The 16,052-nt window shown below is 37.9% G+C and overlaps 1 protein-coding gene across 1 annotated transcript; it reads left to right on the top strand.

The window, feature by feature from the left end:
- Window positions 1–12,700: 12,700 nt before the first annotated feature.
- On the top strand, window positions 12,701–15,844 carry neurod1 (neuronal differentiation 1). Its single transcript, XM_056466111.1, has 2 exons — window positions 12,701–12,801; window positions 13,742–15,844. Exon 2 carries the CDS (start codon window positions 13,751–13,753, stop codon window positions 14,804–14,806), a length of 1,056 nt encoding a protein of 351 aa, XP_056322086.1. The 5' UTR covers window positions 12,701–12,801; window positions 13,742–13,750; the 3' UTR covers window positions 14,807–15,844.
- The last annotated feature ends 208 nt before the right edge of the window (window positions 15,845–16,052 follow it).

Raw genomic sequence — 16,052 nt, 5'->3', positions numbered from 1 at the left:
TTCAAGTGCAACGCTTCCGCTTCCGGAAAAAAAAGTATCAAGTTGGGCGAGACGGAGCCCAAAAATACGCCTGGCCTGAAACCTGCTGGAAGAAGATAAGCAGTGCACCATCCCTACCTCATCCGAACCAATGACTGTAAAACTATAGATGCAAACCATATACAGAACCTACAGTTATTATAGTTACGAGATTCAGTTATTAGAAATGAGTTATTAAAACTATTATGTTTAGAAATGTGTTGAAAAAATCTTCTCTCCGTTAAACAGAAATTGGGGAAAAAATAAATAGGAGGCTAATAATTCAGGGGGGGTAATAATTCTGACTTCAACTGTATATATATATATATATATATATATATATATATATATATATATATATATATATATATAAATATATAAATAAAATATAATGTGTTTAAGTAATTTTATATATTGTATAAATATTCATTCAATGATTTTCCTTCAGCTTAGTCCCTTTATTCATCAGAGGTCGCCACAGCGAAATGTTATTTTATAAAATATTTTTAATCTGAAGTAAATACCATTGATTTTGTGTTGTCTAAAATGAATATAAACCTCTGAAAATGTGACAACTTGTTTTTTATGCTATACGACAAGATTATTATTAAATTTGAAAGCAATATCATCAGCAATTTACTAATTAAACTAAAATAATTTTTTAATGTATATTAATATTTACAATATATCATTTTAAAACATGACTTTATTTCATGGTGTCCATGTACTTGGTTGCTCTGAGAACAACAACTAGAGTTAGTTTGTACCGTTTTTATAAATTTTTTACTTTTATATGTGTTCTATATGTATATGTTCACCTTTCCTGCAATTATACAGCAGTCCATAGCGTCAATATATTTCCTGAGAACTTTAGCACTTATGTTTTCTCATTCATGCGTTCAGCAAAGACAAGGCTTTCCCTTGAACTCTGTGATTATGGAACATTATTGTGTGACAGTAAAATTGGCCTAGTTTTTTTCTTCTTCTTTTTTTGGTGAAGAAAAAGACTTCAATCATCTTATGATGGTTCTATTCTATTGGTGTGGCACGGTGGCTCAGCGGTTAGCCCTGTTGCCTCACAACAAGAAGATTGCTGGTTTGAGTCCTGGCTGGGCCAGTTGGCGTTTCTGTGTGGAGTTTGCATGTTCTCCCCGTGTTCGCATGGGTTTCCTCCAGGTGCTCCGGTTTCACAGTCCAAAGTGTGTGTGTGTGCGTGCGTGCATGCGTGTGTGTGTGTGTGTGTGTGTGTGTGTGTGTGTGTGTGTGAATGAGTGTGTATGGGTGTTTCCCAGTACAGGGTTGTGCTGGAAGGACATTCGCTGCATAAAACATATGCTGGAATAGTTGCTGGTTCATTCCGCTGTGGTGACCTCTAAAATAGATACTAAGCTGAAGGAAAATAAAGGAATAATCTATGGTTTATAGGGCATACTGAGGACTTTAAAAATCAAACATTGCAATAATTTTAATGTGACGGCCATTTCAACAATAAGCTAAGTCTCAGCTGTTTGGTTAATGATAAGCTTATAAGATATTCCCAATGATAAAGTACAAAGTAAAGATCCCATTTGAGGAAGAAAATGACACTTTTATTTACTGTAGCTTAATGATAAGCTAGTAAGGAAATGAGATCACTGTGAAGCAAGGAAGTGGTTAACCGAATGATCCATCTGTGACGAAGCACCTGTGATAGACATCTAACCATAAGACTGTAAAACCACAAGTTTATCTTATTTGCTATATGACATGATGAACTACACTGTTTAAATTTACTATGATCTATGTGAAGCTGCTTTGACACAATCTACATTGTAAAAGCACTATACAAATAAAGGTGAATTGAACTGAATTGAATGATGGCCAATGCATGAAATAAACTGCAACTGTACAAATGTGCAGCTCATTTACAACAGCGCTTAATAAAAAATTTTGCTACTTGTTTAAACTACTTATTTAAAATGCGCTGAATCAACAACCATATAGCCATATCACCCTGCAGCGAGGCTTCATGAATCACTGAAACAGTCAAAGCAAATGTGTCGAAGCTTCGAACTGTTTCGAAACCCGTCTCTACATCGTCAACTAGTGGTCATTTGTTATATATTTCTCTGGAAGCTTCAGCAAAGAAACAGTTAAACGTAATTGAGGTATTAAACCCCACATTGTAGAGTTTAGGCTTCAAGTGATTTAGTGAAGCGTTTCAGACTAGCATGCTGAAATGATGGTTCGAATCCAGGGTAAAGCAGCTATAGATTTTAGTTTTTAAATGCTCTGTTCTTGTAACGTGTTTTGTTTCAACATTGGACGTCCGAATGAAAACTTTGTGAATAAATATTTCTTGTTTTGGTCATAAAAAAGTAACATTAATAAAATAAAACTTAATATTTCACAGTATTTGTACAAGTCAGGATTTGAGCTCGGGACATTCGCAGCAGTTACTCTGTGCACATGCACAGTGCACTAGGCTACATGAGAAACCCAGATTCGCCATGCAGGTGTCGAATCGCTTCTCAAATGAATGATGCTTTGAATCGCTTTAGTCACATGACCTGTGTGTTTCGAAACACTTTAGTAACGTGACCTAAGTGTTTCGAATCACCTTAATCACATGACCTGGGTGTTTCGGATCATGCTTCGTTGCAGTGTTTCGAAACACTTGCGCTTCTGGATCTCGACACTGTGTCGAAACGACAGTTTTACGTCAGCCATCCCTACCTCCAGCCCAATACTGGTTATTCTGGTAACTGTACTGGTTACAGTTTTAGGCCCTTTGCTGTTTACAATATACATGCTACCCCTGGAAGACATTATTAGAAGACATGGGATGAGTTTTCACCGCTATGCAGACGATACTCAATTATATATTTCAACTAAACCTGACGAGACGTCTGAACTGCCTAAGCTGACTGAGTGTATTTAAGACGTTAAAGACTGGATGACCAACAATTTTCTTCTCTTAAACTCTTACTCTTACTTATTGGGCCTAAATCATGTACACAGCAGATCTCACAACTCACCATAGAGTTAGAGGGATACAAAGTTAGCGTTAGCTCTACTATAAAAGATCTGGGTGTCATACTAGACCGCAATTTAACTTTTAAAAATCATATATCCCATGTCACAAAAACTGCTTTCTTTCATCTGAGAAATATTGCTAAGTTACGAAGTACTGTATGCTATCCATCTCAGATGCAGAAAAGCTAGTCCATGCTTTAATGACTTTTAGGCTGGATTACTGTAATGCTCTGTTTATTGATTCTTACCTATAAAGCTTTAAATAATCTAGCTCCTGTTTATCTAAGATCTCAAAACTCAGGGCTTCTGGTAGTACCTAGAATAGCAAAGCCGAGTAAAGGAGGTCGAGCCTTCTCATTTATGGCTCCTAAACTCTGGAATAGCCTTCCTGATAACGTCTGAAGCTCAGACACTAGACACTCAGACACTCAGTTCAAAACTAGATTAAAGACCTATCTTTTTAGTAAAGCATCCACTCAGTGCATCACTTAGCTAAATGATACATGAATGTGCCCCACGCAAGTTTTTGCCTCTCGTTTATAAACACTATGAACAGCAGCTATGCTAATTACATTTACATTTACATTTACATTTAGTCATTTAGCAGACGCTTTTATCCAAAGCGACTTACAAATGAGGACAAGGAAGCAATTCACACTATAAGAGCAGCAGTGAACAAGTGCTATAGACAAGTTTCAGGTGTGTAAAGTCTAAGAAGCAAAGCATTAGTAAAATTTTTTTTTTTTTTTTTTATGAGAGAGAGAGAGAGAGAGAGAGAGAGAGAGAGAGAGAGAGAGAGAGAGAGAGAGAGAGAGAGAGAGAGAGAGAGAGAGAGCACAGTTAGTGGTATAGCCAGAGAGGCAGTTGCAGATTAGGAAGGAAAGTGGAGACTAAACAGTTGGGTTTTTATTCGTTTCTTGAAGACAGCAAGTGACTCTGCTGTTCTGATGTAGTTAGGGAGTTCATTCCACCAACTGGGCAGATGGAATGTGAGAGTTCGGGAAAGTGATTTCTTCCCTCTTTGGGATGGAACAACGAGGCGACGTTCATTCACAGAACGCAAGTTTCTGGAGGGCACATATATCTGCAGAAGTGAGAGCAGATATGAAGGAGCCAAGCTAGAGGTCACTTTTTGTAAGCAAACATCAGAGCTTTGAATTTGATGCGGGCAGCAACTGGCAGCCAGTGCAAACGGGTGAGTAGCGGAGTGACATGTGCTCTTTTGGGTTCATCAAAGACCACTCGTGCTGCTGCGTTCTGAAGCAGCTGAAGAGGTTTGATAGAACTAGCTGGTAGCCCGGCTAGCAGAGAGTTGCAATAGTCCAGTTTGGAGAGAACAAGAGCTTGAACAATGAGTTGAGCTGTATGGTCAGATAGGAAGGGTCGGACCTTTCTGATGTTGTAGAGTGCGAATCTGCAAGATCGAGCAGTTCTAGAAATGTGGTCAGAGAAGTTCAGTTGGTCATCAATTGTTACTCCAAGGCTTTTTACCATTTTGGATGCAGTGATGGTTGCTCCGTCCATCTGGATTGAAAAGTTATGGTGAAGAGTCGGGTTGGCAGAAACTTCAAGCATTTCCGTTTTCGTGAGGTTAAGCTGGAGATGATGATCTTTCATCCAGAGTGAAATGTCTGACAGGCAGGCTGAAATGCGAGCTGGAACCGAGGGATCGTCAGGGTGAAAAGAGAGGTATAGCTGGGTGTCATCAGCATAGCAGTGGTAGGAAAAACCATGTTTCTGGATGACTGTTCCTAAAGATGCCGTGTAGATAGAGAAGAGAAGTGGCCCAAGAACAGAGCCCTGAGGTACCCCAGATTATTCTTATTATTATTATTGAATTATTCTCTTTATTCTCTATTTCCACCTGGGGATACTCATCCCGAGGCCCTCAGAGACTATGCAGCACCACTGATTCGATCTAAGACCAGCAATAAGATGATCCCAAGATTTCCATAATCCTGGACCAGGCCATATCCTGAGCAGCTGCTGTGGTGGTCATGAAGGGGTGGAGAGCATGAAACTGATACCTGTGACGCTCCGGACTCCACATGAGTGTCGCTGACGTCCAGCTTCTCCAGCGCCTAGACTGCAGCTCTGTACAAGTCGTTTGGCCATAGGAGAAATGGGCGTGCCCAACTGAGTCTGGTTTCTCTCTAGGTTTTTTAATTTTTCACTTTTGCCAGTTGGTGAAGTTTTTTCCTCGCCTCTGTCACCACTGGCTTGCATGGTTTGGGACCAGTAGAGCTGTGCATCAATGGATTTGCTCTTCAGTGTTTGGACTCTCAGCAGTGAATCACACTGAACCGAGCTAAACAAAACTGAACTTAAACACTAAAAACTGAACTGACACTGTTTCAATTTACTATGATCTTCTGTGTGAAGCTGCTTTGACACAATCTACATTGTAAAAGCGCTATGCAAATAAAGGTGAATTGAATTGAATTGAATTGAAATGAATACTCACTGAAGCTAAGCAGGGCTGAGCCTGGTCAGTACCTGGATGGGAGACCACATGGGAAAACTAGGTTGCTGTTGGAAGTGGTGTTAGTGAGGCCAGCAGGGGGGCGCTCAACCTGTGGTCTGTGTGAGTCCTAATACCCTAGTATAGTGAAGGGGACACTAAATTGTCAGTGAGCACCATCTTTCGGATGAGACGTTAAACTGAGGTTCTGATTCTGTGGTCATTAAAAATCTCATGGCATTCTCATAAAGAGTATGGGTGTAACCCCGGTGTCCTGGCCAAAATTCTCTCAATCAGCTCTTGCCGATCATGGCCTCTCAATCATCCTCATCCACCAAATGGGCTATATGCACAGCTAGTGTTTTTCAGCCAATGATGAACTTCCGGTGAAAGTTGTATGTGACTATTTTCAATTTCATAAGGTTTTTTACAGCATTGATGCTGTAATGTAATTCAAATGTAATCAGTAAATAGACTTAAGCATCCATTTGGTTGTTAAATCGTAAAAAGAGATGAAAGACGGTTTAAACACATGTCGTAACTAGCGTTGAAAAAAGTCGATTGAAAATACTGGGGTAAAATTAATTTCCATATTTTAAAGACATGGCCGGGAAAAATATAATTTAATGCAGTGCTTCTTGTTTGGTCTAACACCCACTTCATATCGTATCTCAGCCAGGCAGTAAAGATCGCTGTTTTGTAAAGAAATCAGACCTTAAACGCAGCAATTTTATAAGGGATGACAATTAACCGGAAGCCCTGAGGCTGGCAGACTGAATTTAAAAGTCCATGTGCATATAGCCCCATTGACTATCACTGTCTCTCCACTCCACCTATAGCTGGAGTGTGGTAAGCGCACTGGCATCGTTGTCCTGTGGTTGCCGTCGCATCATTCAAGTGGATGCTGCACACTGGTGGTGGAGTGCGAAGAACCTCCTTATTATTGTGAAGCGCTTTGGGTGTATGTCCATACATGATAAATGCACTATATAAATACACATTACATTACAACACAATTATGGAGATTTTTTGGGACAATGGAATTGTTTTATGTTCAATCCACTTAAATTTGTAAAAAAAATATATATATCAAGTTAACTTAATTGATTTCTGTTGGGACAACATGATGAAATTGTGTGGAACCCAACATTTTTACAGTGAACCTTCAAATCATCAAATGAAGAAAACAAAATAATCTGTAAAAATACAAACATCAAAACATCTGTAATAGCGATTCAATGTTACATGCTCCAGAAAAAAAACTTGCTTGCCTGTTTGTTTCAGGAAAATTGAAGCAATTGCTAATTCGATTGAACTGTATTGCCAGCATTTCTCAGTGGAATCTTAATTACTGTTCTTTTGCCATAAAACAGATGGGAAGAGGTATTGTGTTCATGTTATTACCCAGTGGTTGGTTACAACTTGATTTATGGACCACTGTCAGTATTTCTGAAGTAATATATCTCAGAGGCATGGCACAATGGTTATCCCCTTCCATATTATGAATCCTAAATGTTTCCAAATATGAAATATGAGTGGAACATATCATCTGGCCCCCTTAGAAGCATAATATATGCCTTCATCATTTGATAAGCAGGACTTGCAGCGCTGTTTGGCAGGATAACGTATGGAAAAAGCAGCCTGCAGAAAAACTGCAGAGCTGTGAGTTCAGTAGCATTTTTGGACTACCTAAAGAATGATGATGAACTTCATTTATTATTTTTATTTTATTTTATTGGAGAAAAGGAGGATAAAGTTGGTTGTCACTAACATAGGTCTGTATTGTAAGCCATGTCATGATTTTGATGCGATCCTGGATTAACATCTATGTTGATCCTAGAACATCATTTTTACTCAAAAATGTAATCCATACCTATTCCCTACCCCAAAACTCAACCATGACTGTAAATTATTCCCCAAATCAAAGAGGAATAATTGTTGGATAACAGTCATGAAGTGCATAAACCTAACCGTAAGCCTTAATATAAACAGCTAACGTATCCCTTACTTCTGATAGGCTGATTGGAATGTTGTTCCAAGATCAACATAGATGTTGATCCAGGAAGATGTCCTACTTGGTGAAATTAGGTTAGGGGTATTTCAGGTATTGAGCCAAAAAACTATTTTTATTAATCCTTGTAAATGTCCTAAATTTCAATAATCGTGTGAATTTTTCCCTTCAAAGTATTAAAAACAGCATTGTGATAAGCGGCAATGAAGTCTGCAACCAAAAACTGTGTTGCAGGAAAATATGAAACAAATTAATAATAATTATAATAATAATAATAATAATAATAATAATAATAATAATAATAATAATAATAATAATAATAATAATAATAATAATAATAATAATAATGTGACACTGGTAAAAAAAATAAATATGTTAATATATATTTATAAATATTTTATTTTTATGCTTATTGAGAGACCACTGGAAATTATCATTTTGTCTGTATTTAAAATTTATTGTAAAACTTTATTCTGAGTAAGGTTTTTTGTTGTTGTAGTTACATTACTAATGACATTTATTTCTAATTTAAAACGAAACCAATCTAATTTAAAGCACTTTTCCATAAAATAAAGTGTGTCATGTTTTAGACGTTTATATTTATTTTTGGTCAACACAAAATCAATGTTTTAAGAGGTACTTCTAGTCGTTTTCTGGGAGAAATGTTAAGAAAAAGAATATTTGAAAGAAATTGGTTTCTGAAACAGACTCCTACTGAATAAAACTAATGTTAACAATTTACTTAAAATGAGGCCTAATAAATCCAATAAGTCAGGAAAAAAGGCGTCATTACACTTTTTAACCAGAAGATGTCGCTCGTGACCATCATTAAACTATTTAGAATCAGAGATCGAGGCTTCAGATTTCTCTCTTTCTCGCTCTCTCTCTCTCTCTCTCTCTCTCTCTCTCTCTCTCTCTCTCTCTCTCTCTCTCTCTCTCTCTCTCTCTCTCTTTCTCTCTCTCTCTCTCGCATGGTTCCAATGCATTTTAGGTGAAAATCTTTATATCAAACGTAAAATGTTCAATTGAAAAGTTCAATGTTTAGCAAATCATAGGCCTACTATAATAAAAAACGTAAAAAAATTACTTGCTAAATTATTCACTGTAACATAATTTGTAAATAACTTTGTTAAAATAAAACTGTTAAAATGGACGTTATATTCGCATCTGCTTTTTAATTCCATAAACACCAACGAGCATTACTTTAATACAGATAATTAATTCAAATAAAAAGATTAATTGATAATATACTAATGTACATACTCTATTGATGCGTTTTATTTCACTATAATTAAATGTTAACGATTTGTTACTGCAAATCAAGCTATTTTACGTGTATTTTATTGCATTGTCGGGCGTGTCTGAATGAAAGCATGATTTGATGGAAATGAAGCTGAAGCCGGCATCAAACCGCCTCGAGAGGCCGCACTGGCCCCATATGCAGCAGGTGGCCTTACCTGCAACCCGAACGAGCCCTTGAACTACAGAAAAACACCGAATCCACAGAGAGCCACAGATGGGTCACCAGCCAAAATGAAAGCCCCTGCATGATTTATTGCGCCAAAATACCACAGAACTAATCAGCGGACAAACTAATTAATACAAATCTGCATTTTTGCATAAGTAATTAGAGGCACGAAACACGCGATGAAATAAGAGATAGGGGGTTATTCAGTCGGGAGAATCATTCAAGCAGAGAGAGAGATTGGTTTGGATTCAGAGTTGCGGGCGGAGGAAAGGTCTGTTGGTTCTAGCAGAGGGTGTTAAAGGTCAAATAATTAATAAATATCATTGGTGTGACCTCATATTGTGTTGTGCTGAGAGGGACCATTAATGTTAAAGAAAGCGTTTAGGAAGCGACCTACTTCTGTTTTTTTTTTTTTTTTTTTGCATTTGTTCTGTATAATAAATGCGATGGGAGGAAAAATATACAGGCTAGCTAATAGGCTACACAACTTAAAATACAGCAATGAGGATTATATTTTAAACATTAATGCATTAATTAAAAATAGTAATGTACGATTTTTCAATAACCTTCGTTATTGTTTTCTTTAAAACAAATGGTCATATTTGTGCATCAATAATTGGATAAACAATCCAAAAATGTGTTTGCTGTTTGTTCAAACTAATTATTTAATATGAGCTAACAGAATTATTATTTTTTGGGGGAAGGGGGACAACTTAATTGTTTTATGTTCAGTCCACAAATTTGTGAAAACGAATAAGCTTAAATCTTTCATGTTGTCCCAACACAAACCGATTGAGTGGAACCCAAAATAGTTTACAGTGCAGGCTATTCGTACACTGTAAAAACAGTGGGTTCCAAACAATGGATTTGAGTTGGGACAATATGAAGGAATTAAGTTAACTTGTCATCTGTTATAAATTTTAAATAAAATAAAAGTTGTTTTAATTAAGTCTTAATTGTTTTATGTTCAGTCCACTTAAATGTGTAAAAACTAATAAGGTAACTTAATTCCTTCATTTTGTCCCTATGTTGTGTGGAGCCCAAAATAATAGGCTATTCGTACACTGTAAAAATGCTGGGTTCCACACAATCGATTTGAGTTGGGACAACATGAAGGAATTAAGTTAACTTATTATCTGTTATAAACTTAAGTGGATTGAACATAAAAAGATTAAGTTGTCCCAAAAAATCCCTTAGAAATGGTGTTGTTTAACTCATTTTAAATAAGTAGTTTGAACAAACAACAAACGTCAACAAACGAGTGTAACAATGTATTGTTCGCTTTTAGTTCAAATTTATTATGCTCTAAATCAATGTGAATAAGAGTAGGCTAACAAAATAAAATAAAATAAACTCTTGGAAACAGTTAGCTTAGCAGTTCTTGCCCTAAATGCATCGCGAACAAAATAACAATACTTCATCGCTGTTTGTTTCGGACGCTACATCGATGAAACGATGCAACAAACATTTGTGAAACAAACATCACTACTTGTTATACACTTATTTAACAACATACTTTACATGCCGATTTGCACATAACAGCCTGCACTTATAACGTTGTATATAGTAATAAACATGTACATACACTTGTCAATCTGTATATTTGCATTTACTACTTACTTCTAATTTTTAAATATATTTATTATCTGTTTTTGCCCTGTCTCTGTAATTCTGTTGCCCTGTGGAAGCTTTGTTACGAAAACAAATTCCTTGTATGTGTGAACACACCTGGCAGTAAAGCTCTTTCTGATTCAGATTCAATGATGATTAACAAATGACAGATTTTTAATATTTTAATATTAATTTTTAAAAATCGTCAATTTAAAACTTTTTGAGATGTTTTGCTAATATGTCACGATGCAATGATTACGTCGATTAGTCGATCAACTCAAAGTCGCAGAAAAATGCCAGACATTTATTAAAAAAAAAAAGTTTAATATGCTAACTAATGCTTTAATTATTCAAGTAGGCATTTCTTTAAAATCTTGTCCCTTTGTTTAATCTTCTCTAGATAATAGACAGGCTAGTGCAAATAAACCTGGCATGAGTGTAGTAGGCTGACATCATACAGAGCCTGTATATTTTTATACGCCTGTAATTTATGGACTACTATAATATCACATAAAATAAAGAGTGCCAATGTGTGGGACGTCGAAGAAAAGCGTGAAAAGCATGAACTAAATGCGACACAAAAGTCCAACGAGTTGCTGTCAGTGGTGCTGAAATCACTCTCCTCACATCTCTGGGTTTGCATGGCAACAGGAGAGACACACGCAGGCAAACAGACGGCTTGCTTTCGGACCTTTGACCGGCACAAACTTGTCGATTTTTATGAGAAAGATTAGCAGCACTCAGAGTCCAGGAGGGTCCGTGGACACTTCACGGTTACCTGGTTATCAAATGTCTGCGGTAGGCCATTAACAGATGTCAGGAGAGATAAACAGAGATAAGCAAACAATGGAAATGAAATATTTTGCACGCATGAGCAAACAGCAAGGAGGGATTGAGCCGAGATATTCAACTCAGAGTTGGATAAAAATAATTGCACTACTTAGATGAAATAAGCACAAAATGTGTTGTGTGCTGGCTGAAAAGTTGCTTAATTTAAAGCTGAGCAAACCTAAATTATAATAATTACCGGTCTGGTTTTAAAGTGTTTGAGTGGATTCACATGCAATAATTAATCGCATTAAATTCGATTATTAAACGAATGAGGTCATTATTTATTCAAGGCATGATAAGATCAAGTGGGAAATGTTTTGTTGTGTGACGTCTTCCAAATTATATTAAAACATTAAAGAAAAGTCTATTCTTTGCACGCTGGTGCGTTTAAAAGCTATTGTCTATAGTTATTCCCTCATTTCTGCACTCGCCTTTTCAACGGTCATCACATTGGTCTCTTTTTTAGGGGGGTTTGAGGGGCAATGATATTAAATTGAATAGAAAACAGCAGATTTCGGACGTTGGATCAGGTTAGTGAGCCGTGAAACAGGCTTTTTGTCAGTGCGCGTGCGACTCGCGTGCCGACCGACCGGCGTTGAAAAGAGGGGCACTCATTACCGGGGTCTCAGCCAGACTTTGCAATTACTGTTTACAATCAACATCACGAGATATTTGTAAAAGATAATCAGCAAATACCTCATCTACCATAACCAGAAAATCTGCAAAAATTAAAAATGTTATTATTTGGAAAGGTCAACATTTATTATTTTTTATAAATAGAACTAATAAAACCTAGAAATAATAATGAAAACACAATAATAACAGTAATTTAGACGTATTTATATTCTTGTTAACCGGGCTGATAATTAGTGACAAAACCTACTCAGTGATTACGAGCTAATTTATGGACACGCATAAAGAATTGTCCGCGTAAAGACAACGGGATGTGGCTAAAGAAAGAGCCGGTCGTGATTGAATGTGTCCCACGCTTGAAAGGGTTAATCCATCCTGCGGGTACAAACAGGTCCACGGAGTCTCTAACTGGCGACAGATGGCCACTTTCTTTCGGCCACAAAGGGACGGAATACGGAGCTCTGGCGAATACAAATGGAAGAGATCACGTGACGCTTGAGGCCGTTTTCCTGACGTAGTCGGCCATATGGCGCGTGCCGGGGGAAGGGGCGGGGCCAGATGTCAATCACGGGCGCAGGGTGGGACTGTAGAGGCAGCCGCAGACACACATCCACGCGCATCTCCCAGCATCAGCAGCACCGCTATATAACCAGAGCATCCCATCAGCGCAAGCCACATTAGGCTTCAATCCGCAGGACTTCCTACACCACGAAGGGCATGAAACTATCATAACAAGCTTTCAACACACCCTAGGTATGTGATTTGTTCTGTCTTTTATTAATGCTATGCCTACTGTGTTTTAATCATTAGTGTTGAACTATTTAGACAGGTGTAGATTGAAATCATACAGATCATTTAAATGGTGATGGTGACAGCTTTAAACTCAGTTTAACGAATTGTAAATTTGTTTAAATTTAGTAAGCTAATGCTTTATGATAGAGGATTTAAAATAAATGTTAAATCAAAGGTAAAATTCAAATAACTGTTAGCTTAAAATGTAGTGTTAACCTGCTAACTGATAAGTTAATTGCACATTTCAGCCACTTAACTGAAAAAAAGGTTATGAAATATAAGGAAATGTGATTTTTTTCTCATTGCAATTATACATAAAGAAATAAGGTTTGATAAAATATAGACCTACTTCAATTAAAATTGTCTAAATGTTTATCTGTTATAGCCTAATACTGTTTCATATCATACATCAAGTATCAATAAGTTCATGAAAACTAGTTATATTTTACTCTTAAATAGCTTTTCCAATCAGCAATTCCAATGTACTTGTGAGAGTGTACTTATCACAATATCACAGACTAATGTACGGTGCAATTTATTCCCCTAAATGAAATAAAAATTCTTTTTTTTGTATAAAGAGCCTTTTAAAAAAGTCTTTTATATTAAAAAAGTTTATTTCTTTATGTCTAACTGTATCCTCATGAACTATTCAGACATAGGCTACATTTAAATTCCTTCATTATTTCAAAATGAACAATAAAACGAGAGCTCTATCTGATTAGTGAAGGCTGATGATGTTACATAATAAAGCTGCATAAAGTAAGCAGCTATGATTCATCCACAGGTCATGTGTTGTTGCATTTCGGAGGTGCGCTGCATGTAGTGCATTTCATCACTGTCTCAAATATTAAAGAAAATGCCACTGAATGAATGTGTAAAGGTCTGCTTTATCGCTTTGCAGAGTTCCAACATGACGAAGTCATACAGCGAGGAAACCATGATGCTGGAGTCTCAGAGCAGCTCGAACTGGACCGACAAGTGTCACAGCAGCTCCCAAGACGAGCGAGACGTGGACAAGACCAGCGAGCCCATGCTCAACGATATGGATGACGACGATGATGATGCCGGACTCAACCGACTCGAAGATGAGGACGACGAGGAAGAAGAAGAGGAGGAAGAAGACGGCGACGACACCAAGCCGAAAAGACGGGGTCCCAAGAAGAAGAAGATGACCAAGGCGCGTATGCAGAGGTTCAAGATGCGGCGCATGAAGGCGAACGCCCGGGAGAGGAACCGCATGCACGGTCTCAACGACGCGCTCGAGAGCCTGCGCAAAGTTGTGCCGTGCTACTCCAAAACGCAGAAGCTCTCCAAGATCGAGACGCTCCGACTGGCCAAGAACTACATCTGGGCTCTTTCGGAGATCCTGAGGTCGGGCAAAAGCCCCGACCTGATGTCTTTTGTGCAGGCCTTGTGCAAGGGCTTGTCCCAACCCACGACCAACTTGGTCGCAGGATGCCTCCAACTGAACCCCAGAACTTTTCTGCCCGAGCAGAGCCAGGAGATGCCCCCTCATATGCAAACAGCAAGTGCTTCCTTTTCCGCTCTTCCCTACTCCTACCAGACGCCCGGTCTTCCCAGCCCTCCGTACGGTACAATGGACAGCTCTCACATCTTTCACGTCAAGCCGCACGCGTACGGGAGCGCACTGGAGCCGTTCTTTGACACCACGCTCACAGACTGCACCAGTCCCTCGTTTGACGGACCCCTTAGCCCACCTTTGAGCGTCAACGGGAACTTTTCGTTCAAACACGAGCCTTCTTCGGAATTCGAGAAGAACTACGCGTTTACAATGCACTATCAGGCGGCGGGTCTAGCCGGCGCGCAGGGACACGCCGCGTCTCTTTACGCGGGCTCGACGCAGCGCTGTGATATACCGATGGAGAACATTATGTCGTACGACGGGCACTCGCATCACGAGCGGGTCATGAACGCCCAGCTGAACGCGATATTTCACGACTCGTGATCCTAATGGACTTTTGTGAGACTGCTCGACACGGTATTCTGTTATGGCTGATGCAAAAAGAGCAACAACATTATATGCTTAATCTTATGTACGTATTTATTGTTGTTACTGCCTTTAGGAGAAAAGAGAATTGGTTTATTCTCGTTCACCTTATGTATTGTATTCTATAGCGCTTCTACGTTGCGGTCACACACACACACAGACACACACACAAACAAACACAGGTGGGAATAGGCGTGACCTTGTTCAGAATGTGTTAATTATCCATGCTACAAAATCTCACAAGCAATAATTTGGAAACTATGCAATTTTTAATCCAATACTGGGCCAATTATAGAAATTAATAGAGATTGATATATTTTTCAACCTATTACATTTTACTACTTATCTATCCCATACTGAATTATTTTGTTGTGATTTTGTATAGAATTGTTAATTTTTATAAAGTCAGATCCCTGCGTCATTCCATGCAACCCCTCCATGTTAATGTTTTATAAAAACTGATTTATCTCTCGTTTATATACAAAACAGTACTCAATCTAGTAATAACCAGCAGGCAAGTGCTTCAAAATCTGTAATGTTGCCTTAGCAATGAATTACTGTAAAATCATGCAGAGTTGCACAATTCCCGTCCTCTGGATCCCGTCTAATGTTTTGTTCAATCAGTGATCCTTTGTAGAAATCCGAATTGCTTGAATGCTGGGAAAGAGGAAAAGAAAAGAAAACAAATCGGTGTTAGAAGTCTCAGTGTTGTAAATAAAAGCTTGACTATCACCTTTTTAATTCACCCTGTGTAAAAAAGCTGATCGAGAGGCCTGTCTTTCTAAGACGGAGAATAAATATTGGACTGAATTAGTCTGCTCAAACTATTCGGGTATTTTCGACTGAAATGTGAATTGGTTGTGATGAAGGAACAAACGATGAAGATGCAACCAAAAAGAGGTTGATTTAAAAGTCATTCTAGTTTTGAGACTGTTGTATGTGTGTATCAGTTCATGATGGAGATTTATGAAATAAAACAAATGGTTTTGAATTTAACATCTTTATAGTCATTTCTGTAAAACTCTTCATGGTGGCGCGTGCATTACGCCACCCTTAGAATTTATTTACCTTTACACCTTACGATTTCTAATTTATTTAAATACACAACAAATAAAGGAAGTCGAAAATTTAGCCTATACAATTTTTGTGTGATGATACATAACTTAAACGCCCGACACTATATTTTGAAACTATTATATAACTT

The sequence above is a fragment of the Danio aesculapii genome, chromosome 9 (assembly GCF_903798145.1).
Source record: "Danio aesculapii chromosome 9, fDanAes4.1, whole genome shotgun sequence".
Classification (NCBI taxonomy): domain Eukaryota; kingdom Metazoa; phylum Chordata; class Actinopteri; order Cypriniformes; family Danionidae; genus Danio; species Danio aesculapii.
This window is presented reverse-complemented; position numbering and strand designations above follow the sequence as displayed.

Coding starts and splice junctions, on each gene's coding strand:
- neurod1 (XM_056466111.1), top strand. CDS start 13,751: ATGACGAAGTCATACAGCGAGGAAACCATGATGCTGGAGTCTCAGAGC.